We start from the raw sequence: 28,000 nt of genomic DNA, 5'->3' as shown, positions 1-28,000 counted from the left end.
GCGCTGACCTGTTTGCGCCGACTCAGGGAGGAGTCTAGGTAAAAACCCAATGTTTTACCTCATTTGCCACCTTTGTCATTTCCATCAATGTTGAAGGAAAAGTATTGGTTGCTCAGTTTTTTCATATTGATGGGAGAGGCTGAGAGGAGCATCTTAGTCTTCTCATCATTCAGGCACAGACCGTGAGTGGCCATCCAGGCCTGAATGGTGAGGTAGATTTTATCAATAATAGCAAGGTCCTTGTTGTTATCGCCTGTCAGGGGTATGAGAATTTGGATGTCATCTGGATAGTTAGTGTAGCTGACACACAGATGGTCCAGATCAAACAATGGTTTGGTGATACACACAAACCTTGTGGGACTCCGCAGGATATGGGGATGGGATCGGCTGCTGCCGAAGCCGAGAAGACTCTCATGGATCTATTGTTTAAGAAGGATTGGATCCATGCCGTTTCTTCTGTTGAAAAGTGGGCCGCAGTAGAGAGGCGTTTGCATAGCACCTTATGATCTACCAGATCAAAGGCAGCTAGCCAGTCCAACAGGAGCAAGAGAGCTGGTTTCCCTTTATCTTTCAAGTCATCGATCTGGATCTTCAGGTCAATCCGGGCTGTTTCTGTGCCGTGTTGGGGTCTGAAGCCAGATTGACAGAGTCCAGGTAGCTTGTTGGTCTTCAGATATGTTTGTATCTGGTTGTAGGTAGCTTTGTCAATGATTTTAAGTAAAAAAGGGACTGTTGTGATGGGTCTAAAGTTCGTGGGGATGCTAGAGTCTTAAGATGTGTTTTTTTTTTTTTTAGAAGTGTGAGTTCCCATGAATTCTTCAAGTTGGTAGGCACAGTGCCTGTGCGGAAGGAAGCATTGTTTAACCAGATGATTAAGGGGGCAAGTTCGCTGGCAGCTTCTTTTATGACAGATGCTGGGCAGGTATTACCCTGGCAATTGGAGGGTTTGAGTGAAACAATAATGTTTAGTACTTCTTGGGTAGACACTGAGGTAAATTTGAAACTGATACGGTTTAGGGAGGGTAGGGCCATGTTTTGGGGTATTAGTGTGAGGTAGCAGGTTTAATTTTTTGACAGCTATTTTCTTTTGCAGGAGAGTGATTTTATTGGCTAGAGCTTCTTGAATTTTGGTGGTAGAGATGGGTCTTTTGACTTCTATCGGATTGAGCTATTTTATAGGTACAGGTTCCTGTTTGCTCTAGTACCTCATAGGGCCCGTGCCACTTTGAAACAAGTTTATTTTCAGAGGTTGCTAAGAGGACTAGCACTTTCTGTCCTACTGAAAATGATTTTGGATTTACCCTCTTGTCGTAGGTACATTTTTGTTGGGCTTGAACCTTTTCCATACGAGTGTGGACTAGAGTCTAGAAGAGTCTTGTGTGCTCTCATAGTCGAGTAGCAATTTGTGTGAGGGGGATTGGCACCTCTTCTTTCTTCCCAGGTCTCCCCGAGCATGTCTAAGACATCTGTTGGCTCTCTCCCGTAGAGTAACTGAAAAGGGGAGAAACGGGTGGATGCTTGAGGGGTCTTTCTCACTACAAATGGGGCCCACAGGATTATATGATCCCAGTCCTTCCCATCTTCGTCTACTAACTTTTTCAGGCTAATTTTCCGGGTCTTATTAAATCTCTCTACCAGTCCATCCTTTTGGGGCTGGTAAACTGAGGTTCTTAAGGTGGTAATGTTTAGTATTTCCTTAACTTCACCCATAAGCTTACCCATGAAATTGGAAGCCCCATCAGTTAGAATTTCGTTAGGGAAACCAACACTAGAAATAAATGGCAACAGTTGTTTTATAATTTGCTGGGTTGTGTTGTTCCGCGTGCGAAGGCTTCTGGGTACCGGGTAGCGTAATCGATTACAAGAACATATTTATTGCCCAGTTTCTAAGTTTCCAACGGTCCAATGATATCCATCGTGATTTTAGAGAAGGGGACGTCTATTATCGGTAATGGGTTCCGAAGGGCAGGTGGGGGAATATGAGAGCTGGGATTTTGGCATATCTCGCATATCGAAATTAAGTTCTTTACGTCAGCATGGATAACCAGCCAATAGAATTTCCCACTGATGTGTGTTTGGGTTTTAGATTGTCCCAAGCGTCCCCCTGTCAAATTAGAGCATGTAATCTCTAACCCGATCCTGCGATGGGTTTTGGGTATTACTAATTGAGTCTTACTTGGGCCTTCTCTGGAGGTTTCCTTTCTATATAGTAATCCTTGTTGCCGGAAGAAAAAGGGGCTCCACTTTTCTTGTCCTTCTCTCAGGAATTACTTGTAAGAAAGCCTCTGCGAGTACTGGATCATTTTGCTGGGCGGAAGCTAGGTCGGGAAGGATGGTAGATTGCTGTTCCTTTTTTTCTCGATGGTACGTATCTCATCTGCCTCCCAAAGCCTAAGTTACCTCTCTATTTACTCTTGTTCAATTTCTTTCTCAAAACAGGGAAATAGTGCTTTCTGAAGAATTCCCTGTGCAATTTTGTCCCCAGGACATATTTCAAACAGGATTTTGCCATGGTTCTGTGAGAGAACTTGTAGGTCTCCCTGAAGGTCTGGGTCTATAACGCCTTGTAGGACATCTATGCCAAATTTCCAGGCTAGACCATATATTGGGGTCAATCTTATATGATGTGATATGGCATTTATAAACCGCCTATACACAAGTGTTTCAAGGCCGACCTATAACAGCCCGCAGGGGGTATTAGAACTAAGTCCATGGGAATCGTCTCTCGCTTTCCAGGAGTAATGGTGGCTTCTCTGATGCTAAAAATATCAAGCCTATGGATTCTTTTGTGGTGGTAGAGGGGTCTGAGGCTCTATGACTAAGTTTCTGGCATTTTAGGGTCCCCCAATTTGTCTTAATTGAGTCGTATCCAATGCCTGACACCATATGTAAGGGGGGCATGGCATGACGAGTATGACACTGACACAAAAGGTACAATTTGTAAAGCCTTTATTCAATTTTCGGTGTTTGGAAAAACGTCGTCTTTGCCCTATAGCGAAGATGAGAGTAGTCTCTATCATCAAATAATAAAGAAAACACAGTCCTAGTCGGTCTTTGTCAAATCAAAATGGCCTATACTGACAAAACCTAATGCCTGCCCTATCTCTCATGCAAAAAGTGTTCAAAGGGGAATATGTATGCGAAGGAAAAAAATGGTTAGAATATAAAGAATCAAAGAGTCAGCTGTCCCTCCATGTTGGACAGCACAGAGTAAGGCAGTCCCAGTAGACAGGATGAGGCACAATGGCTCAGGTTTTCAAAACAAAGCATTTCAAAACGTGGGTAGAGGCTTGCCTGGCCTTCCACATTAGACCACTTTTCCAGCGTTCCAAAAGTTCTTTCACAGTTCAACAAAAATGGTTCACATTTAAAACAAATGTTTATGCAGGCCTCCCTTCTCCAAGCTTTATTCACATTCTGTAGGGGTTTCCTTCCCCTAGCTTATCACACTTCTTTTTTACTATAGACCTCCACAGGACCACTTTGACTTTCCCGTCAGCTTGCACTTTTATATTATTTGCCCCCGCGTTTCTTGGTCTGTGTAGTACAATTTCGTAACCACAAGAGTTCAATATTCACTTTCCACTTCCCCTTTTGCCGGGTTCAATCTTAATTATCACGCTTTTTAAAGTTCATTCACTTTGTTGTTTTATAACAAAAACATTTCACCTTTTGCAGAGACTTTTGAATGACCTACTTCCTTTCGCTGGACCACTCTGTATCACTGGCTTCACAGTTATCAGTAATTTAAAGTTCACCACAGGTCTGCCTTTGTTCGCTTCTCATACACACGCGTGCAGCCTTCAATTGTAAGATATATTGTTGCCACTACAATCTTTCCTCAACACACACCAGTCTTTCATCTTGCTTGTCAACTCACCGGCTGTGTGCATTCTTATCTTGTCTTTTGCCATTTTAATTCACAAGCCAAGTTTAATACCGCAGGCTCTGCCTCACCTCCCCAACTCTGTCGTTCACCCGGGAAGGTCACAGGTGCCTTTTAAGCACAATGCAGTCTTCTTGTCTGGGATTCGGGCTTCTCCACGTCTCTCTTATGGTTGTTTAGAGGCAACAACCTCCTGCAGGGAACTCCTAGGTTCCTTTACTCTTGGTTATCGTCCCTCTGTCAGTTTCTGGTCTAGTAGGTTCGCCTTTGCTCCGGAAGCTCTGCTGTTTCTTGTGTTCCACCTTGCTCAGGGTGCGTCTCTGTTCTGCCTTTTATCTATGTGGGGACGGCTAATGGGTATCAGATGTATGTGTCTGAGTTTGCCTGACCCGATTAGCGGGACATGTCAAATGAGATATGTAAGGGCCTCTTCCTCAGCCCAGTGTTTGTGTAGAAAAGGTGGGAGGGAGTTGGGACACCAGAGAATCCTATGAAATGGAAGAGATCATGGGTACGGGAAAAGGGGGGAATACTGCGTCTCACCATTGGTCGCCCCACTCCCCGAAGAGCCCTCACCCAGGTGATCCTCCCGTGCTGGTCCACCCTAAGGGTCTGGATCTGAAGGCGATGGCTGTGCCCTGGCGACCTGAGCGAGAGATCTCCAGGGACTAGTAGGTGAGACTCTTTGGTTTCTCACACCTGTGGGGCTACCCTAAACATGGGACCACCACCCATAAAATAAAACAAAAGGTGGAAACCAGGTTGCCCTTCACTACTCTCCATATGTGAGGTTGTGCTATACAATAGAGACAAGTATGGGGACAGAGGCCCCTGCACTGGCAGACTGAAGGACGAAATAGTGCCCCCATACCAAAAGAGTTAAGCTAAGACTGAGACTAAAAAGACCTCACTTAAGAAAAGCTAGCTGTTATGCTGGGGCTCCCAGTCAGAGATGGGGAAAGCGGCTAAAAGAAAACACTTTCCTGCCAAATACTTATAAATGGGATATATATTTTTCAGTATATTACATGAGTGCATTTTGTTCTCTGTATAGACCTAATCAAACCTTAATTACCAGCACAGGACCTAAGAGTATAGCCAGAATGCTCTGTCACGCTAGCTTTTGGTGTGATTTAGACGCGCTGTGTAGATACCCTGTTACTGCTTTGGTCATCTGATCCCCTCAACAGGTTGCTTCTGAAAAGTCTCTCTAACAGGAAGATGACTTACTTATTTTTTTGTGTGACTTCTTCCTTCCTCTTCTGGTCCCCTAAACACAAGCATACCATCCACCCATTGCCACCCTCCTCTTAACCCCTTTCCCGCACCAAAATGAATTCCAGAAAGCTTGTGGAAATACTGTTGATACATGCTCTACTTCAAACATTTATACTAAATTAAAGGTGTAAGGGTGTTTTTTTGTTTACATTCTACTTCCTTCAGTGCACTCGTTGGGAGTGGTAATCAATCCAAAAAGTAAATATATATGTTTTGCCTGCTGTAAAAATGCTTATTTGACTGGTGGTGAAGATACACAATAACATAATGTACATTTTTCATTCTGTCCTTAGGAGTGTTTGGAAACCTTTTTGCAGACTACCGGTGGTGTTAAGAATCAGGAATTTCTACTGGTTCATCATTTACAGCGTGCTAATTATATCTCTGCATTGAAGCTGAACCAGACCTTGAAGGGTAATCTGATGGTAAGTACACATTTTAATTGTGTCACAGAGCTAGTAACCAGTTTATTTAAAAACAATGAACTGCAGTTTAACAGACGATTGCTTTGATGCTAGAGGTTTGGTGCCCCAGTTTGAGGCCAAGGGATTGGAAATTATTTGCACTGTAAAAAAGGTACTGAAAATCAGTGTATGTTTGCAAGAGCTCAACTTCCCCATGCATTTATTGGCTCACTGTTATCAGTCCTTCTCTTCTTCAGCTCTGGTCAGGTTGGTCTTGCAAACCATGGATTTTTTTTCCCATGCCTCTTTGCAATTTCTTTTCTTATTTGTTTTTAAAAACTGAAATTGGGAGCCTGTGTAGAAGAATGGGCAACTTCAGTATGAGGTCTGTGTCATGTTTAACCCTTTAATGACTAGATTCAACATTACTGCTTGTGTCATTCGCAGTACGCTGAAACAGTAGAGAACTGCTTTTACGTATAGGGCCTGAACAAACCTTGTGTGGTTGTGCACTTTCTAACTTGCTTTCTTTTTCTGTCTTGAATGATAATCTGCCACCAGAGAAGCCTGCTGTGTAGTGTCCACTGCAGTTTGCTCCTGGGATGCAGATAAAGACGCAAGATTTCATCTTTGTTTTCACCATTTCAGCCACGTGAAATTTCTACAACCTGTAAGCTTCACCTCTTAGAACCTACCTCTTCCAAACCCTACTACATTTACTCCCACTAACTCTGAATTTTACCACCCTGAACAGCGCCACCACTGAGTTTTTGTCACTTCAAACCCTCCCACCTCTGAGCCTAGACGCCCAGATGTCTGCTTTTTTAAATTTAGCCACTTTTGATCCATACGGTTATGAATTTAGCCACCGTTTGAACCTTTGCAACCATTGATTAGATACACCTTTAACCCTATCCACCTTGGATTGTGTCAAGGCTGCACTTTTATCACCCCTGAATTTAGCCACCCTAAACTTGGCCACATTGAATTCTGCTGCCCCAACTCAAGCCACTCTATGGGTCTACCGCCTCAAACTCAGCCATGCCAAACATTACCAATACTGAACTCAAAACCACGAAGATGATCAACCAAAAGACAACCACCACCTGGAGGCTTCCACCGCTGGTAGCTCTCTCTCGACACTAATACAAATTCAGCCTCTTTCGAACTTCACAATCATGAAGCTGTGAGAAATTCTCCCACCATAAGGGTCTATGGCCACAGAACAGTCCACCACAAGAGTGACCTCCACTGCACTGTGGACCTCTACCCCTAACCAACTTGACCGACTACTAGTCCAACTGTTCCTAAGCATACCACAACAAACCTTAGAAAACGCCCCAGACCAACAAACCATTTCACCACAGGAGGTCTTTCACCCCTGTAACCAAAGAGCCACCAAAGAGCGTTTGAGGTCCAGACAAACATGGGCCTCCCCCACCACAACTCTGTAACAGCAAGGCATTTGCCACTGTCATAGCCCAACAAACCCAGTCAACCTTGTTTTGCGTTTGCCCAACAACATGGCATAACCAGCATGATTAGAACCAGAAGGAGTTATCAACATCCGCGAACCCCTTAACCAAGGGTGCCGACCAACGAAATAGCTTGACGCATACCATCAATAGACTGCGACCCACAACAATCACGAAAAACGTCCACAACTGCAAATATGCGCCTATTCAAGAAATAGAAATGAACAAAGATGGAAAGCAAAATAAAACGGACAAACATGACCACACCCCACTTAACAAAACGAGAGCTACCTACCAGAATTCTCACCTCCTCTAAATCACTGAAGATACAGACTATACTAGAAAAACGATTTATTTATTTAAGAAGAAAAACGACAAAACATTTTTGGCTCAGAAATGCTTACAGAACATTTGTATATATAACTGAACGCAGGATGTGAGTCCTTTACAATGGGGTGCAAGAATGTGATTTGATGACCAGATGTAGCAGGGGAAGGTGATAAATAAACTGGGGACGAGAACATGACGAACATGACGTAGGATAGGGCTGGTGGTGAAGTGCTATGTAAAGGGTGGAGTAAGATGAAATTGGAGTTGGGTTGTAATTGAAGGGCAAGTCAGGAAAGCAGGGCAATGAAGGGCGGAGTGCTACGAAACTTCTTCAGAAAGGAGGAGGGCTTTGAGGTGGCACTACAAAGATGTAGAAGATCATTCCATATAAGCAGTGGGAGAGAGTGGTAATGAGAGGGAGCACCGGGGCACGCGTGGTGGGCAGAGGATAATCGTAACAAATGGGGGGAGTAGGGAGTGAGTTGTGTAGATAGGTAGGGTGGGACATGGATAGTTTTGAAGATAAGTTGTTTGTACTTGGCCCATTTGTTTCATGGTTAACCAGCCAATCTTTTGACATGAAGAGGTACATCGAGGCAAGTTGAGAAGTGTGCGAACAGTATAGTTGATTACTTTGTTTAAGGGAGAGAAAGCATAGTTAGGAAGGCCAAATAGGAGAATGGCACAGTAATCCAATCTAGAAAGGACTAAGGAGGAGCTGAGATGTTCTGCATTATTGAAAGGAAGATGATGATGGATTTTTCTGATGTTAAATAGGTTCAGTCTGGCAGCAGTGGCAGATTTGGAGATGAAGAGAGAAGTTGTTAGACGTGTCAACGATAATCCCAAGGTTACAAGCTGAAATCAAGTAGGGCAGGTAGTCGGGAGAGATGAGAAGTTAAGGGGGAGATGAAGAGATAACCTGTTTGGCAGGTTAATAGAGGACTGCAGTCTTGGAGGAGTTAGGCATGAGTGAGTGAGACGCCATCTAATATTTTCTTTCTACTTTCGTTTTTATTTAAGTTTTTCACAATCAATTCGTAACTGAATATTTTCTTAAATCTGTTACCAAACACTCCTCCCCTGGCCCCTCGTACACTTTCATTTCGGCTCCTGACAATTGTTATCCCACGGGGTCCTTGTGATTTTACCCTTGTGTCTCATACATTCCCTCCTGGGGTTTTCTGGTCTTTACCCCCCACATTTTCAATCCTTCTACCCTCCATATCCTCACCATCAAAAAGGAGTAGGATCTGCATAAACCCTGGTTTTCTCGAATGCAGCTCTAATGAATGTCCATCCCCATTTTTGTGTTCCTCCATCAAGGAAACCATATATTCGTTGACAATTGCTGTAAATCTTTTCATTGTAAATATTTCTTTTAGTTTCTCTAACCAGTCTGAATTATCTGGGAGCTCTATGCTCTACCACTTCTGGGCCAACACCACTCTTCCTTCCCTGAACATGGCTTCCCACATTCTAGGAGATCTGTATTCTTCTCTATCCGGGATCCCTCCAATATTTCTGTACTTTCGGGCAGCGCTACCAAATATGGGAGAATGAACCTACTTGCCCACACCACTTTGGGCAGAGAGGGGGAGGTACCACTGAACATTTTAGAAAGATTTAGTGGTTCATGGTGCCAGCAATGTAGCATCTTAAAATTGTGCTGCATTGCTGTCGTGAACAGGTTTCTGTGAAACTTATATCTTATCCCACTTCTCCGAAATCTCCTATTCTACCCTCTCATTCCAGTATTTCATAAAACATTGTCTACCAACCATGTCTGCTGTCATAAGCACCCCATAAATCCTTAAGAGAATTCCTTTTCTGGACTCTGATGAGTCAATCACCTTCTCAAAAGGGGGGAGTGAGCGCTTCAAGTTGTTTCCCCAGTTCTGGTCCAAGAAGATCCCCTTGAGGCGAAGATACTCAAAGATCGTAATCTCGTCTCTGCCCAGGACGCCACTAACTGAATCGTAATCCAGAAAAACCTTGTCATTAAATATTTGTCCCGCTCTTTCCAAACCTGCATCTGACCATGCTTTCGTATCCCGAAAGCCTTGATACCCCAGGTCCCTCGTAAGGAACTCGTAAGGACCCCCACACAGACACACAGATGTCATGGGTGACGGTGATGAGGATAAGTTGACATTAAACCTATTTGTTCTCCACCGAGACCACAACACCCCCAGAGTCTGGTGATCCCTCAGACCTCTTTGTATGTCCTAGCGGAGGGCCCATAGTAGGTCCCTCACTTTTACTGGGTGGTTGTCCTTGTCCTCTAGGTACGTCTAAAACAACCCTAGATCGTTCCTTATATGTTCGAGTAGAACTCCCAATTGGGCTGCTTTATAGTACAAGGAAAAGTCGAGAAACCAAAACCCTCCAGATTCCCTTGGGAGGGTGAGAGTGATTCTATAAATTCTTGGACACTTATTCTGCCACACAAACTTCTGACTGAAGGTCTGCAAAGAAACTTTCCTTAAGTTATGTCGTTAAAGTCGTAAAAAGATACAAGAGCTGCAGGATGACATTCATGTTAACCTCTCATCCATCCAGCCAGCCAGCCAGCCATCCTAGGACAGTATGAGCGGACACCATCTAGTTTACTGGTCTCCAGAAGGGGGTCAAAGTTAATCGCCGAGAGCTTCAGTAGATCACTTGGCAGGAGAATGCTGGGGTACCTAAACAAGGGCCTCTCCACCCCTATATTAAGTACCGTCATCCTGTGATCGAGGTGCAAATTCAGTCTATGTATTGGCATGATGGAAGATTTGGTTACATTAATTTTCAACCCTAAGAAATATACAAATGTTGCAATAAGATCTACCTGCACAGGGAGAGAGGTATGCACATGCCCTAGTTAGCCCAAGATGTCATATATGAATAGAGAAAGCTTAAATTCCACTTCTCCCTGTCTAATTCGCTTTATCCCCTGATATTCGCAAAACGCTATCGCCAGTCGTTCCATTATTAGCGCGTAAAGTAGTGGCGAAGGGGACAACCCTGCCTCGTTTTCTGGTTAAGGAAAGCTGATCAGACAGACTTCCATTAACCTGTACGTGCATGAACGGCGCGCTATATAATGCGACCACCCATTTGCGGATGTTCTCCCTCAACCCCATTCGCTCCAAAATCATAGTTATGTACTGCCATTCCTGCCTGTCGAAAGCTGTTTCATAGTCTAGAGAGACCAGGCATGCGTCCAGGTTTGATATCTGTGTATAGTGCATCAGGTTGATTGTTTTTCGTATGTGGTCCAAACACTGGCATACTCTGATAAAGCATACCTGGTCCCCGTGTATGAAGGTTGGCAATATTCCCTCTAGTCTGTTCCCCAACAGCTTCGCCAATATCTTAATATCCGTGTAAAGAAGGTAGATCCGGTGGTGCGATGAGCACAAGGTCGTGCCTCTCCCCTCTGTAGGGATCACTACTATATATGTCCCATCATTGTCTCCGGCAATTCCCCCCCCCACCCATCTATTAACTTATTAAAAACATTGACTTAATATTGGGCCACAGTAGAGCTAAACAGTTTATAGAACTTAACCCTGAACCCATCATCCCCAGGCTTGGTGTCCTCTTTCATTGCTTTTATCGTCATATCACTTCCTCCTCAGTTATTTGTGCCTCCAACATGGCGGTCATTCCCTCCGATACCCCCGGTATCAGCATTGAGTCCAATAATTTTGCTATGTGCGACCCATATTCATATTCAGATTCAGATTTGTATAGGAACTTCTACTACTTTATGAATTCTGTGCCGATACATCGTAATGAATCGGAACCAACTTGGGTTTTAATAGCCCCCATCAACTTACTTTTCTGATTCTCCCTTAGCCTCCATGCAAGGATTTTATCTACTTTGTCACATTTTTCGTAATACTTTTGTTTAAGAAACAGCAGTTTCTTCTCTGTATCATGCACCATTAGGTCTTTAAGTTGGGCCTTATAAGTTTTAAGTTTCTCTGCCTGCTCTGGAGTCATCGTTTCATTAAGGGCCCCTCCTGGTTGTACCGCTTCAATTTTGCCCTTGGGTCCTTTTCCTGATGCAGCTCTATTCATTTGGCAACCTATCCGTATTAATACTCCCTGAATCATGGCCTTAAAGCCACCCTGCAGAGTACATGATCCCATCTCCCCATTCTCGTTAAATTCCAAGTATTAATATGCGGCGACCACATCATGTATGCTTGATCCGTCTGAGGTCCTGGGGCCGTCTGCCAAAAACCTGCTTAAGTAGCAATTTAACCGCATTATCGTTGGTGAAATCCGAGAAGAGGTCTTGCCAGTGACCCCATCAATGCGATCTGGGGGCTGAAGGTGGGCTTTTATCAGAGCTATCCCAGCTGGAAGCACTGAAGTGTGGAGCATGAATGAAGGCAGCAAAGATGGCCGCAGCCGGGCTTGCATTGTCAAACTCCCATACATAGCGGGTGCAGCGCTGGAGGGTGCCACTTGGTGTTGGCGGACCCCCCATTCCTGGCATCGTAGAGCTATGACGGTGGCCCTCGGGACCGCCAGGTACTGAAGTGTGGCGGCATAGGGGCTTGTCTTGCGGAGTCGCCGGTGTGTGGAGGCGTGCAGAAATCAAGTGGCCGATTGGGGGGTAGGGGGTGGACGACCTGGCCCATGACAGCAACGCTGTAGGACCTGCAGATACGGTCCCACCACAGAGAGACAACAGATCAGTGTTTGCTCATGTTCACCCTGCGCAGGAAGAGAGGAGCTGGCGCAGCGAGGCATTGGGCAGACCTTGGGCAGAGCGATCCCTTTGCCACTTTAAATATCAATTGGACAGCGCATGATTTATGAGTAGACTGGAGGCGCGGAGTGCTTACTGTGCTGCACCTTGGGGGAGAGCAAGCCCGCGGAGGTGCATGATGTGTAGGGAAGGATTCTTAAGGCTAGTTGACACAGAAATACGGCGCTTTCCTCGTTAATTGGCTCTGCAGGAGGAGCTAGCGGCACGCACGATTGACACGCATAAGGGGACTTTGAGGCTCTTCTGAGTGTGGGAGCTGCAGCTGTGGAGGACTTCAGACCGGAGCTGCAGCCTGGTGAAGTGGGAGTGAGGTACTGGCAGTGGAACTGGCTCCTGGTCTGGGAGATTTTGGTGGCGGATAGTGCAGTGTTACCCCAGGGGAGTGAGATCAGAGACAGGAGAGACGTGGCCGACCTCACATGGCAGCCTTGATGTTAAGGTTTGCCTGAAGAGAGAGCAGTGTATGTGGTAGCTGAGCCTAGTCTTGGAGAGACTATGGTGAAGGGTCAGCAGAAGATGGAGAAATATACAGATCCCAAATCTAGACACCAGAAACCAGAGGTGATGGTGCACGTAGGAGATGGGGCATCTAAAGAAGCTGGAGGAGTCATGCTGGACTCATTGATGGAGGCTATGCAGGCGACAAGGACATCCTTGGAAGGGAGTATCAAGGAGGTGGGAGTGGACATATCCTTGGAGCGTGCAGACCTCTGCAAGGTATGCGAGAGGATGACGGTGGAGCGAAGAGTCATTACTGTGGTAGATGACCTGCTGCACCTCCAAAACCAGCTGGCAGGGTTGATGGGAGCGACAAGGACCCTGGAGTCGAGGGCAAAAGATGCAGAGGGCCGTTCCCATCGCTGTAACATACGCTGACTCGGGATCCCAGAGAGAGAGAGAGAGAGGAAGGGCCCAGCGTGGAGCAGTTTATAGAGCGTCTGATGCTGGAGAAGCTACAGGGGAAATGCCTCAAAGCTATTCACTGTGTTACGCGCACACAGGGTGCCTTGCAGGGCACCACCTCCGGGGTCCCTCTGAGGGTGATAATGGCAAAGATTCTCAACTTTAGGGACAGATACACTATCCTGCAGGAGTCTCATAGAGCCGCCCTGTTTAGAGGTGGGCAGTGCAAAGATACGATCTTCCCGGACTTCACCTTGGAGGTGCAAGGCCTACAGAGAGCTTTTTCTGCAGTACAACACTGCCTTTGGGAACTCAATATTAAATATGTGATGTTTTATTCAGCTAAGCTGAAAACTATTGCACAGGGCAAATCCTGTTTTTTTACATCCCTGCAAGAGGTCTTGGCCTGGCTGGAGTCACCAAGGCGACACTCTGGACAGCAGGGGTTGGGGAGGGGGGAAGCAGTCTCATGTTCTGAGGATGCAGACCCCTCTGGGGCAAGCTGGCCATGCACTAGGAGATGAAATTGGGGTGGGGGTGCTCGCAGACTGCGAATACGGGTTTGTGGGTTGAGAAGTGGTAGGTTCCTTAGGCAGGCAGAGTGGGAGTCTGACAGGATCGAGTTCCTGAATCTATGGTGATCTGTTCACTGGAGGAAGGAGGATGAAATGGATGTGGGGTTACATAGATGGGGGGTGGAAGGGGCAGGGCAATGGGGAAGGGAGTGAGTTGGAGCTGTGGGGGGAGTTGGTGATGGTTGTTTGGACTGGGAGGTTGGGGGGCGATGCGGTGGGGATGGGGGGATTAGGGGGCAGGTTCCAGGACCACTGGAATGGGTAACTTATGGTCAGAGTTAATGTTGGTGGGGGGGACAAGGCAAACAGTCGGGCAATTGGTGTTCAGTTTGTTTGGATTAATATTTGAGTTGACAGTATAAACTGCTGTGTGAATTCTGAAACAGTATGGGTACGGACTGGGGAGAGCTGCAGGAGTAATTACCATGAGGTGGTGGGGTGGGCTTAAGATGCGGACCTGGAATGTCCGGGGGTTAGGTAAAAGGTTGAAATACCAGCAAGTGAGGGGGTTCCTGAGAAGTCATGGGGTCCAACTGAGCATGCTCAAGGAAACACACATGATGCAGAGAGATTTGGATTCATTCACGAGGCGGTGAGGGTGGGTTAGTAGCGAGGACATCTTATTCGTCATAGAGGAGTCCTGATTTGGATTTTAGCGACGATTCCCATTCGGGTGGACAAGGTCTTGACTGATGTGGGGAGGACAGTTTGCTCTTGGTTGCATTTGAGTTGAGGAACATTTGTGTAATTAATTCCTACACACCAAACATGGATGATAGATATTTCCCATCGGTACTGAGACTGGCGGGGGGATATAGGGAAGGGCTGTGTGTATGGGGGGCGGTGTTTGTCCTTTGGACCCGCACTTGAACAGTACAGGGAAATCTGGTCAACGTACACATGCGACTGCATCCTTGAGGGAGGTAGTTGGGGAACTCGACTTTGTGGAATTGTGGCAAGGGTCACACGGCTGAAAAAGGACTACTCTTTATTTCTCAAGGTTTGAGGGGTCCTATTCTCGACTGGACTACATCTTTGTGGGGGCGGAATACATTCATGCCAGAATATCTGGGGATAATCATTTCAGATCATTTTCCCCCCAGTGACACCCCTGCTGGGGTTGCGGCTAGGCCCACCGGTACAGCTATGGTGACAACACCCCACTTGCATGGAGGATGTGACGTTCAGGGAAACACTACAAGAAGAGTTAGTGAGGTTTTGAGATTAGTGAGGGGTCGGTGGGATCAGCTGGGACCTTATGGGAGGCTTTCAAGGCGGCAATCTGCATTTCCAAGGTAACTGGGGTGAGGCGGGTAGTACAAGACTAGTTGCGGGAGACCGAGTGGGCGGTGTTGGTGCTGGAGAAGGATTTGGCAGAGGGGAATTGGACAGGGGAGGAATTGGAAAAGGCACTGGCTACTCACAGTGATAGACGGGCTTCGCTATCGCATTTTGATGGGAGTAGGCAAGATGCTCGGATTCATGGGGAAAGGGATGAGGCTGGGCGGTAACTGGCCTGGCCCATCCATCGGGAACAGCCCCGTCGCACCGATCGGGTGTGAATTGTGAGTCTTGATTAGCGCCCAGGAGGGGATTAATGATACATTCCAGTTCTTTTATCAATCTCTATATACTAGCGAGGGTACGTACTCGGAGGCAGAGGCTGGTGAACTGCTGGACTTGATACAGTTGCCGACTCTAGAGGGGGACCTAAGCGAAGGACTGGAGGGCCCTATTGAGGAAACTGACATCAGCTGTGTTATGTGGGCTATGAAGAAAGGTAGAGCCTTGCAGAGATGGTTTCCTGGTAGAGTTTTACTTTAAATATGCAGACCTCTGGTCCCTCTAATTAAATAAGGTTTATTGTGATTTTAACAAAAACTGTAATGGCTAAAACTTTTTTAACAAACCTTAATTACCCCCAAAAAATACAGATTTTTTTTATTTTTTATTTGGGTCCCCAGTTTGCCTATGATTATAACACCCCACCCATTTTCATTCCTTATCCCACCCCCATATATATATTTAATAAATGTGTTTTGGGGTATTTAAGGTCCGTTTAAACAGTTATTTATTTAATTTTCATTAATATCACTGTATAACCTTAAAATATTATACAACAAGGACTTTGAGTCTGGGGTGCTCCCGGAATCGATGACCGAGTGGGTTATAACAGTTGATGAAGGAACGCAAAGACCCCCTGGACAGTGCATCCTACTGTCGTATCTCATTGCTAAATGTCGACTGGAAGGTCTTGGCTGCCAGACTATATAGGGTGGCTCCAATACTGGTGCATCCAGACAGGTTTGGATTTATAAGGGTGGGGGCTGGCGCCTAAGCTGGTTGCATCGTGTGATGGACCAGGTTAAAGATTCCGGGAGGGGAAATGGCACTGGCATCCTTCAATGCGATTAAATCTTTTGATTCACAAGAATGGGATTAGATGTTTAGGGTATTGAGGGCCTTTGGGCTTGGGGGACATATCTCCTGAGGGCTGCGGCTGCTATATAGTAGACTGGTAGTGAGAGTGAAAACAAATAATTGGATCTCGTTGCAGTGGATGCTGGGGAGAGGGACGAGGCAGGGGTGCCCAGTCTCGCCCATTCCGTTTTCAATGGCACTGGAGCTGCTGGCAAGGTTTCTCTGGAAAGAGATGGGGGAAGCAGGGATATTGGCTGGAGTGGTGAGACCTATTGTCTCTTTGTATGCAGATGACTTATTACTCTATGTGGGGAACCCACGGGAGAATATGCCAATGCTGTTAGAGATTCTAGGTAACTTTCGCGTGCTGTCGGGATTTCGCATCATCACAGAAATGTCTTTATTGTTCCTGTTAGTTGCCCTCTGTGAACCCGATTTAGCTACCCTGCTGGATTGGGGGGTAAGGTGGCAGGGAGAAGCCTTTAGGTACTTGGGGAATTAAAAATGTTTATAACCTGGAGGAGACATTTGTGCACAGTACTGTCGGAGCGCGGTTAGGAATAGGGGACTTGATTCAATTTTGGAAGAAGTTGCCAATATCATTGATGGGAAGGGTGGCACTCTGCAAAATCCTTATACTCCCAAGACTGCTCTACTACTTAAACAATATCCCTTATTGCATTAAGCAACTATCCTTTTAGTTGTTGGATGAGAAGATTGGGGAGTTGCTGTGGGATACTGGGAGGAGGAAGGGCTCACTAGCAACTGGAGGGGGGGGGGGTCTTAATTTTTCCGAACTATGAGCTCTACTTTATGGCAGCATAGCTGCAGGGCGATAGGTGTGGACGAACGTGAGAGGGCAGCTGCTGACAGGATTGTTGGGAGTCCTTCCAGCTCATCGCGGAGGAGGATGGGGATATACAACTTGGGTGACAATGGGTTTAGGACAAAGGGTGACCTGTTTGAGGATGGGAGACTGTTAGGGAGAATTCTCATACTATGGCTAATTTCCCTTACCTATAGAGTCTCCCAGCAGCTTTGCTGGATTCGAAAGGGTTTGTTTCTTTTTACCTGCTAAGAGCGAAACTCTTTTTTTTCCCACTTTTAGGCATTTATGCTGTGTGTGTTCTAGGCTTTTTTTGTGTTTAATGCCTATGGGATTTTCTCTCCCCCATAGGAACCGTCTTTATTCACATGTGTTACACAGCGCCCTCAGTGCAGTGACACCGGGGTGTCGTAGTGACCCCGAAACATTGACTCCATACCCTGGGACTGACTACTGTTTCCCAGGGCATGTAAAGTCCCTGTTGACTTTACTAGTCAATTGTTATGAACCTAACCAGTACAACCCATCTTACTATGGAGGTACTGGAAGAGGTTAATAGTTTTTCCCCTATGTTCATTTTCGAGGGGGTACCTTAGTCACTCTCTAAAGTTTCTGGCTGGTGGCAGTGGTTACTACCAAAAATATTCGACCACGAATATTTCTCTCTAGGATTTTCCCGTTGTTCGAGGCTACCACTTTTTCTGACAGCCTCTAACATACCGCCGGTGCATTTTAATATTACCTTTCCTCCGGTAGGTTTTATTTGCCAGAACTTTAATATAACTTCTTTCTCGTGTCTTTCTCTACGATCCTAACCCACGTCGGGGATCCTTTGTTCGTCCGTTTGGCGGGCTTCTGCCCAGAAGCCCTTCTTCCGGCGCCACTGAGTCTGGGGTGGGTCCATTGTGTGGGAGGGGGGAGTTAGGACCCCTGGACAGGGTTGCCTCAGCAACCCATGTCGCACTCTATCCTGATAGGCTGGAGGGGTCTCCCGCCAAGATGGACCACTCCACTGTGTGAGTGACAGCTAGGCTGTATGAATGGGGATCATTTTGCATAAAAGCAGGGTCCTGAGGACTGGAAGAGCAAGACGTTGCCACTGGAACTACGGAACCGAAGAGGAGGGAAGCCAAAGACATCTGCAACGACTACCACCACCGGTGAAGCCCTGCTGCAGCGTCTCGCCACGTTTCTCCACACGACGAGAGGAGATCTTCATCTGAAAGAGCATTCTTCCCTTGAGCTGGTGGGGCCAACCAGTTTGCCAATCGCCTCCCCGAACCTGCTGTGGTCGAATCGCCAGTGCCCTGCACTTGGAGACCGGATTGCCAAGCAGCTACCTTTTTAAACTTCGTTTGGCAGCATCGCGGCTGATTTCATCCCTGGGTAGTGCAGTACCTTGAACCTTCCTCCACGACTAGAGCCTCTCTTCCTCTGCTGGATCACCTGAACTGCAGGAACAACCGCCACCGCAGGAATAGTGACCTAAGTCAGGAATGCTCCTGATGTGACGGGGCCGGCAGGGATATGGCACATGCATTGGGAATGCTCGGTTGTTGCATGCTACTGGCGGGCAGTGATCTCGAGGATTAACACACTGATTGGCTCCAGTCTCGAGTGCAGTCAGAAGGGGTGTTTGTGGGGAATGTTCCCAGTGGGCGCAGGGGACACTATAAAATAAGAAGCTGATTGGCTTAGTTCATGCTGGTACTAGCAAAAAGGCAGGTGGCCATGGCTTGTAAGAAGCCCCAGGTTCCATCTGTGGTACATTGGAAGGAGGATATCCGCAGGTGGGGGGTGGTGGTTTTGGACATTTTACAAAAAAACAGTGACCCTGACTTGAAAGAAGGGGTGACGGTGGATTGGGGCCAGCTGCTTTATGAGCTACGCTTCTCTGCAGATTTGAACCCCCCCCCCCCCCCCCCTGAAAGGGAGGAAGGGGTTGGCAACATGTCTGTGACAGAGGTGGAGAAGGGTGCAGGGGGAGGGGACATTGGCTGGTTGGAGGGGGGTGGTTGTTACATGGTCCAATGTACCCTGATTTTAAGTATGTATTGATACTGACAGTCATGTATACTGTACTGAATTTGGGAAATATGTCTTTTAAAAGAGTAGTTAAATTTCCACCTGCCTTTCCACCTCATTCCCCACCTCCTATATATGTACTAGGTTGTGGTCTAACCATAGTATCGAGGTCCATCCGGTATCCGGATACATGGCCCTGCAGGTTTAGATCTATTAGGATACAGTGAATCCTAGAGAATGAGTCATGAACATGAGAGTAGAATGTAAAACGTGGTCACTGGTTGTCGTGGGGATCAGGGAATCCATTACACCCAATTCCTGATTAATCTGCCAGACTTGTTTGGTGTCCCCCCTCTTTCTCCTGCGTTGCCCCGATATCCCGATTCTCTTCTTGGCTCGGGTCGAAAACCATGTTGAAGTCTTCCCACTATTAGGGGGCCCTCCACGAACAACTTAGGTTTCTCATTCACCATGTCCCAAAAGGGGCTCGGTCACTCATTTGGGCAATATACTGTCCCCAGCGTCAGGGGGTTCCCCTGTATCCTTCCTTTCAGAAACAAATAACGACCAACTGGGTCCCTAAGCACTTTCTCTATTCCCAGACCTAACCGACTGTCCACCAAGATTGCCACCCCTTCTTTTCTGTAAACAAGGCCTGGTAAACCTCCCCAATAGACCTTGATCTAAAACTCTGTTCTTTCCCCCTCAACCAGTGGGTCTCCTGGAGGAAAAGCACATCCAGATTGGAGAGTGTGAACTCCCTGATCACCAATGATCTTTTCGTGGGTGTGTTGATGCCTCTGGTTTCAAAGGAGCCAACCATCAACGCCGACCTGGGACTAGCCATATGTGCTAAAAGACCAGATCCCAATACACTCCACATTGTTTGCCTCACCAATTCTTTGGCAGTAGCAGTCTATCATCATGGAGGGCTTGCCTTTGCTCTGTGTCCTTCGTGAGATAACTACTATAACAGAACACCCGTAAACTTCCCCAACACCCCTTACCGTCATAGCCCTCTGTCCCACTCCTCAGCTGCCAGTCTGGAACCACTACCAGTGCCGGCCCCGACTGAACCACCGGGAATGCTCGACTCGCCAGGCTCAGATTCCTGAATGCTCCTTTTCCTGAGCCCCCTCCTCCCCATATATATTCCCCGTCAACTCCTCCCTCCTCCCTGCCCCCCACTTCTTATGGTCAAACCATTAGCCTCCTTGCCTTTCCTCACGTATACATTGGAGGCCCCAAATTAGAATGCTTAGAAGCAGTTACATTGTCCAGAGAGACGGGGCTTCCCAGGAGGAGGGGGTTTTCATGCTTCTTAAATTTCCTTGCACCAGAGATGTGTCGTCTTACTCTCAGCCTCCCTTTCTTCGATTCATCCATGGCACTTCTTTAGGACTTATGACCTTGATCTCTAGCCAACTCCATCAGTTCTGCTGTGGCCCCTCTGATGTCTTCATCCGACACCAGGTTATATCTGTGTCCTCCACATTCAAAGACAAGTGAGAATGGTAATCCCCTTCCCTCTGAGCCGCTGCGCAAGAGCTGAGCATAACCCACTGTAAAGACTTGAGGTGAGTGTCTGTACTCCTGCTCTCTATATGGTAGAGGAGAGGCACAGAGGACCCCAGCCAAGATTGTCTATTGTTGGTAGCAATGGACGAGCAATCCAGGCCTAGCTTCTCAGGAGGTGATGCAGGCTGGTTCTCAAGTACAGTGTAGTCCCCAAGCCTCCACAAAGGAATGTCCACACAATGTATTAGTTAAAACAGTCTTTATATAATTAAGGTTCAAGGTTATATACACAATCACAATAACTCACTTTGTGCTCAGTAAATGTACAATGGCAAATATATACAGTTCTAAGTGGTACCACAATTATTATCAGATTTCATTAAAGTGCATCAACTGTACTCTGGTTAAATGTCACACACATCACTTAATAAAGGTAACCAACGATAGAGATAGGAGGAAAGCAGTTTGTTAGAACAATTGGCAGAATACTGGCCCCTGCCGTTCGACACAATTCTGTGTGGAGATCCTCCCCACCTGGGCAACCTGTAAAATAAAGATATATCACAAGCCCAATCCATATATTGTTCTATTTGTCTTATTTCCTTCTACAATGTTTCTCCCACCCCAAAGCACCTGGAATAGCAGAGTTCGACGACGAGTCGTCGATGGATCCTTCTTGAGCGGCTCCCTTTAAAGCAGGAGCCACGGATTGTCGAGATCCCTACAAGAAAGTGAACTCTGTGTCGAGGCGGCAGATTCGGTCCCAGCGGTGCTCGTCGACGACGGAGCGAAGACGTCTTGCAAGGAAGAGGCGTGCGGGGCACCCCAATGTTGATGGTTCAGGACCGCAAAGAGTTTGTGGAGAACTGTGGCCCAGCAAGGGCGTAGAGTCGTCTGGCGTCTCTACGGTCTTTGGGTGGTGGGAAACCCACCGGTGGATACTCCTCGGCATGCCGACGGCCTGGCCAAGGCGGGCGGCGGTGCGGACGAGCGCATCCGTGAATCAAAAGTCTTAGGCAAGAGCGTTGCAGATCCGCTCGTCGATGGCACAGCGTCCAGCGGTTCCCTCTTCTGGGCAACACGGCTTCGACTGGCCTCCAGCAGTTATGCAAACCTGCAATCCCTGATCGATGGCGGTGGACGAAATGTCTGGTGCTTTTCTTCGTTCTCCTCGGCGGTCCCAGTCTCCGGTCGGCAGCCTGTCGAGGGTCTGACTTCCAGGGCGCTTTGGCAAAGGTTAGCGGTGCTCGATGGTCCCTCGGAGCACTGGAAGAGGGTGCCTAACAAGGTCCTCTCTTGGATAAGTCTCAACGGCTCGGCGACTTTCAGATTTCGGCAGAGGGAGACAGCAGTCAACCTTCTCCTTCAGGCTGGGCTTCGAGATTCAGCTTCAGTTTCAATGTTGGTTTCAACTCCATCTTCTGAACGAATTCTAGCAGTGATAGGCCCCCAGATATACTAGTTGAACTCCCATTCATTCTGCTGGGTCACACTCGGGCAACCAATCACTCAGAAGGGCATTCAGCAGTCAGTCAGTTAATCAGGCATATAGTGCATTCAGGCCATACTCCTCCCTCTCAGACACTCAAAAAAAGAAATGTGTATTGGGACAAGTACCCAGCCATTCAACACTAAACACTGCATTCGTACCAGTTTCGGGCAGGGCTGTCTCAATCATTGTGACAAACACCAGATACCAGACATCCACAACAAGAAGTGCATATTGGTCACACATTCCATTCACCCAGGTCCCACCCACAGGGTGTACCCACAACATACAGTCACTGGGAAGGCTCTAGCCAGTCTGGCCTGGTCTTCACAACACCATATATGGAACTTCCACCCAACAGCCAGTCAGGGGGAAGGGACAGAGTCAGGGCTTCCCAGGACTTTGGGAAAACAAGGTAACAGGCAATAGAAAGCAAGAGGCCACAGGGGCCATCTTGTTTCCTATCAGGAATCAACTGATTCCAATGGCTGGTCCTGGGTATCCACAAAATGGAGGATACTCGGAGCACCTGGCAAGTTCAGCATGGAGCTGCCACCAGCCCATACCCTGCTCTGTGGGCCACACATAGGTGCCCAAAAACATACACTAGGGGCACAGGGTTGTACCCCCACCCATGGGTGCCATAAGGTTATCCCATGGGTCTGTACACCGAACCAAAAACAGGAAGAGCTGCAGTCCTGGGCAGAAAACAATACAGAACACAAATGAAAAAGGACTACAGGACAAGGACAGGGAGGCCTTGTCCCTCAAATGCATTTCCAGCATCACACCTACGTCTTGCCAAGGTGAACGTAGAAAGGTCCTGGAAAATAGATGATATTGCATTATTGTAGGTAATTGAGTCTGCCTATCTGGCCTTTTCCAATATTTTTGACTACTACATCCCGTCCCTTTCCTCTGTATTGTATGGGCATCCCTCGCTAGGGACAGGAAACGGAACCCTTTTGAAAAAAATGTATTCCCCCTTAAAGTTATAAATGTGCAGGGTGAGGCCCGGGAGAATGTGCTCCCTTGACCGCAACCAGCGGCGCCACTCCCCAGTCCTCTTGTCTGCGTTGACTGGAGCAGACCGATTTTACCAGCACTTCTCGGTGAGGCCCCAAGCCTCGTAGTTGGTTCCATGTGTTAATATCCCCACAAAAATATCGTGATACAAAAATATTCGAATATTTCTGTGCCAATATTGACCGATGGACCCTGCAGGGACACCCCCGCAAACCCTGCATTATTTTAAAATGTGCCGGGGACACCCCAGCAACCCCCGCTCCCACAAAATATCCTCCCCAAAAATATTGCGTATGGCGAGACAAACGGCCATATGTACAGCGATATTTTTGGTGGGGATATTTTGTAGGGCTACCTCTTAGTTCCATACACACTTCCCCGGGATATTTCTTCCATAGTCAATTGTTTTGAATAAAAGTACTGTGTCCTCTGGTGCCACGCTCCTCCCCGGCTGGTAGGGCTGCTCGGCATGTGACACACTCACCCTGCGTTCGTTAAAGAACCGCTTGACCAGGGTGGAGGGAGATGTTCTCTCGAGTATGTCAGGAGGAAGACCAGGCTAAAGGTAGGTGCCATGGTGTCGTCGGCACCCTGCCAGGGCGACTCCTTCCCAGGGAAGCGTCCAAGCAGGAGGGACCTTCCAGGTTCTAAGTCCAGCAAAGGGACCATGGCTACAGAAGCTATTGGCCGAGGGGTCCAAGGACCACCTTGGTCCCACCGCTGAGGGGCTGCAAGGCTCTAGTACCGGGGAGCTCCCCGAGGGGCACTGCTCTATTACGGGTCTCGTTCATGAGGGGGTGCTTAAACGCAGTACCAGCACTACCATCGTCATGGCTGAGGGCACTCTGCCTCCCAGGTCCCTACCTGAGGTGCAGGGAAGATCTGAGCCTTTGCATTCAAGTGTGCAGGCAGAGATAGGTCCCAGTACTACAGTCGCCACGCAGCAGGCACGTGGCACAGTACAGGATAAAATGGCAGCCAGGTGAGACAAAATGGCGGCGTTCCAGGGCCTTCCTATCCCAGCGCGCAGGCATCGGAACACACGTCAAGGTGGGATTGGTCCCTGCCAGTTACCTGGTCCACCTCATACCCAAATGCATCCGCACTGGGGCGATTCACAGAACCTAGCTACATGAGGCAAGGGGCAGCGAGAACACAGCAACAGGTACAGGTCCTAGGACCCTATCCCACGTCAGTGAGCTCTTCACCAGTATGCGGGGACAGGTTCTTCGAGAAGTTCCTCACCCTCATGAGGTTGCCTCAAATGGGCACCATACTTAGGGGGGGTCATCAAAGATATGCTTCCTCCTGTACCTCTTCAACTTCTGGTCTTGGTCCAGACCCAGGTACCTGTGCAGGCCCAGGTTCCTGGCCCTCCCACCCCCCTTCCAGGTGCATATTGTCATTATGATTCCGCCCCCACCACTGCCCATCAGTGTGCCACAGCTGCCCGCACCACCCTTCAGCACTCCACCAGCAGCACCTGACCTGCAGGACACAGCAGGGAACACGGAAGACGATGATGACCAGGACACTTAATCCTCTGCAAGGGCCTTCCATGAGAGGCTGCCCAGCTTTGCTAAGTGTCTGAGGATCCCACAGCCGCAGGTTGAACAACCGGAGGCTGGTTATTGGAAGAGGTGTTGACCATCTCTCAACCGCAAGGACCGGCATCCCTTTGCGAAAGGATGTCAAATCCTTGGCGAAGAAACGCTGGGTAAAGCCACATTCTACACAACCGACTAATAAGCGCCTGGATGCCAAATAAGCATGCAGAGGGGTGACCTCAGCCTAATTCCTCAGTTACAACGGCAGCTTCTATGTATTCTAATCCTCAAGCCTCACATCTACCCCTACATCCGCCCTGCAAGGAAAGGAAGAAAAGCTCTTGGAGTCCTATGGAAAAATAAATCTTTTCCAACGCTAGGCTCCACCTGCGACAGACTAATGTGGACGCCATGCTTGCAGCTGTGACCCAAAAGCTTTGGTGGGGCATAGCAGACTACCTCCCTGAGCTTCCTGCACACAGCCAGGCAAGATTCAAGGCATGTCTGGCAGAGGTGAAGTTAGTGACCCAGGATATCATGGAGTCGACTGTGGTACATATGGACACCTCGGGCAGAGCTATTTGTGTTGCTACTGACAGAAGGAGGCAACTAGGTTTAACCCTGACGTGCAGGAACGCATTCTCGGCCTGCCATTGGCGGGGGGGTGGGGAGGTGGACCTGTTTCACTCAACTACGAACGAGGAGCTAGATAAAAAGAAAAACCGCTCTCAAACAGCTAAATCCCTGTCAATCTTGACTAAGACCGTGCCCTAAACCTATAGACAGCCGGACTGGTCGCCCAGCCAGCACCGGCACAAACATCACAAATCATCCAGTCCCCCTCCCAAGCCCCAGCCTCAGAAGGAAAGTAACAGTGACAGTGCCATCCAGATCCACAGTTCTCCGGTTGGGGGCAGGCTTGCCTTTCACATTCAGTCCTGGCGGGCAAGGTTCGCTGACCCATGGATTCTCTCTGTGGTTTCCTCAGGCTTACACCTGCCGATTCCTGCATATCCTATTTCTTCCCCACCACTCCCATAGATTGGGATAGCAACTCTACTGGCAGAGATCCGCTCGCTCATGGCGAGTCAGGTGGTGGTGGAGGTTCCAGCTTCACAGTGAGGCATGGGCTTCTATTCCTGTATCTTTACCTTACACAAAAGGAATCAGGCTGGCTTGAGAGTTTTACTGGACCTGTTAAACTTGAACCTACTCAAAAAAGCGGTCACCCTTTGGACTGGCTTATTTCGCAAAACCTAGACATTTCTCAACTGACAGTGGTCCCATGTGTATGGTCTGATCATGCTCTTATTCAAGTAAAAATCACGTTACCCAATCCACCACCTAAATTAAGTTCCCTGCCCCGCATTCGTAAACTTGCAAGGAATTTTAAGAACGTCACTGCCACACATTTTTCTGCGTTGTCTTCTAATTTGCAGCCTCTTGGCAATTTTTCTGATTCTTCCTCTTTGGTAGAACATCTCACCTCATCCATTAAGGAAGTTATCAATGGTCTGGCCCCTAGGAGAATGAAATTGATCAAACCCGAAACTAACAAGAACAGCTGATTTTCGGATGATATTATCAAGAACCTGTCTCGAGAATTCCAATGCATCCATTCGTTTGTGTGGAAATTTAAGACGCTGATTACATCTGCTAAAGCCACCTACTATAATGAAAGAATAATTAATGCCCTGTCAAATGTTGGAGAACTTTTTCAAAATCCTGGCTGAATTCCAAGAGCCTCCAGTCACCAGTAGTGATCTTATAAAAAAAACTCAGCGGGGTGCCAAGAAGTCCATAATGGCTTTATGTCCAAAATTGCAGCCCATAAGGAAAATATCAAAAATACTCTTAATTCTCGTGACTTTGTCTCATCGGAAAAAAAACATCTAATATCCCCACCAATAATGCTTATAATATCCCATCTTTTTCCTTCAGTCACTATTCGGAAGAACAAATGCGTGAGGTTGTTCAGGACCTTAAAGCTACTTCATGCCCAGGTGATGAATGTCCCACCAACATCTTTAAGGACTCGCTTGATTTACCAAGTTAATCAACTTGTCTTTTGATGAGGGAATTGTTACATCTTCTTTAAAAGCTGCTTTGGTAACACCATTGCTGAAAAAAGACAATCTGGATCTGCTAATCACAGACAACTACAGGCCTATAACCAGTGTGCCTTTTATTAAAACAATTCTAGATAGATTGGCTTATATTCAACTTCAAGCTCATCTGGAAGAATATAACCTCTTATGCACACGACAATCTGGCTGCTGAGCATGGCATGGCACATAAACTGCAATGCTTGACCTTAAGTCCACTCTGGCTAGCATGGCGGATAAAGATCATCCTGCTTTGCTGATGCTTTTAGACATCTCCACATCCTTTGATCTTGTTGATCATGCTGTACTGGTGACCAGGCTCAGAGAGGTCACCAACTTTTCCACCTCAGCCTCCATTTGGATTGCTTCTTGGGACCCTGCACAGTACGAGTTTGTTTAGGGAACAACCACACTTCCCCTATTACACAAGCCTGCGATGTCCCTCAAGGTTCCTGATTGTCACCGCTCCTCTTTAATATTTACATCTGGCCCTTGCTTAACCTGCTGAACAGCTTAGGAGTCAATATACCAACTGCAGTGATGATACCCAGGTTGTTCTTCATCTCAGTGGGCATTACAAGCAGGCTCTCAGTGCTCTTAATATCTACAATGCTATACAGAATTGGATGGCCTGTAACTCCTTAGCCCTAAATAGTAAGAAGCCAGAACTCCTGATTGTTGCCACCAAAAACATTCGGTGCAAGGTAACATCTGACTATTCAAATTTTTTGATTGCGGGTCCCATTATTCCGGTGTCTAAGAAGGTTAAAACCTTAGGAGTAGTCCTGGATGATGAACTGTCTATGAAGCCTCACGTATCCTACATCCGGTCTGCATGCGGCTTCATCAACTAGCGCATAGAATACATACAACGTTTTATCACCTCTGAAAATTGGGCATTGTTGTCCACTGCTCTAATCAATTCCAGGCTCGACTACTGCAATAGTCTGTTGGCCGGTAACACTGTTAACACTCGAGCCCTTCAAGTCACACAGAATAATGATGTACGCACAATTTTCGAGCTCTCTAGTCTTACACATCTCCACATTTAGGAAAGCTTTACATTGGCTACCCGTGAGGCAAAGAATCTCACACAAAGTTCTTACTTTAGCTCACAAGTGCTCATCTTTTTCATGTCCAGTAAACCTATCGGATTCTACCAAGAGTAAGACATCCATTAGAAATTTTTGGTCATCTGTAGTACCCACACTTGTTCAGCCAAGATTCAAACTGGTTCGTTTTTGGTTTCACAAGTTTTGATGTCCAAGCCCCACTTCTTTGGAACTCTCTCCCTGTCGCCATACGTCGCATTAATGACTATTTCTCTTTTAAAAAGGCCATCAAGACTCACCTTTTCAATCTGAACCCTGATTAATGTGTTACCCATTCTCTCTTGTCCCTCCCTGATCTGACCTCTTTGC

At 47.3% G+C, this 28,000-nt stretch overlaps 1 protein-coding gene across 2 annotated transcripts in view; it reads left to right on the top strand.

Moving 5' to 3' along the window:
* The window catches only part of AHCTF1 (AT-hook containing transcription factor 1), a 2,174,249-nt gene that overhangs the window by 1,219,575 nt on the left and 926,674 nt on the right, over positions 1–28,000 (top strand). For both annotated transcript variants that reach the window (XM_069607832.1, XM_069607831.1), the window contains exon 23: positions 5,458–5,589. In XM_069607832.1, coding sequence (XP_069463933.1) covers positions 5,458–5,589 — 132 coding nt within the window. The remainder of the gene's footprint in view (positions 1–5,457; positions 5,590–28,000) is intronic.

This window comes from Ambystoma mexicanum, chromosome 4q, assembly GCF_040938575.1.
Source record: "Ambystoma mexicanum isolate Mex_15411 chromosome 4q, UKY_AmexF1_1, whole genome shotgun sequence".
NCBI lineage: Eukaryota > Metazoa > Chordata > Amphibia > Caudata > Ambystomatidae > Ambystoma > Ambystoma mexicanum.
This window is presented reverse-complemented; position numbering and strand designations above follow the sequence as displayed.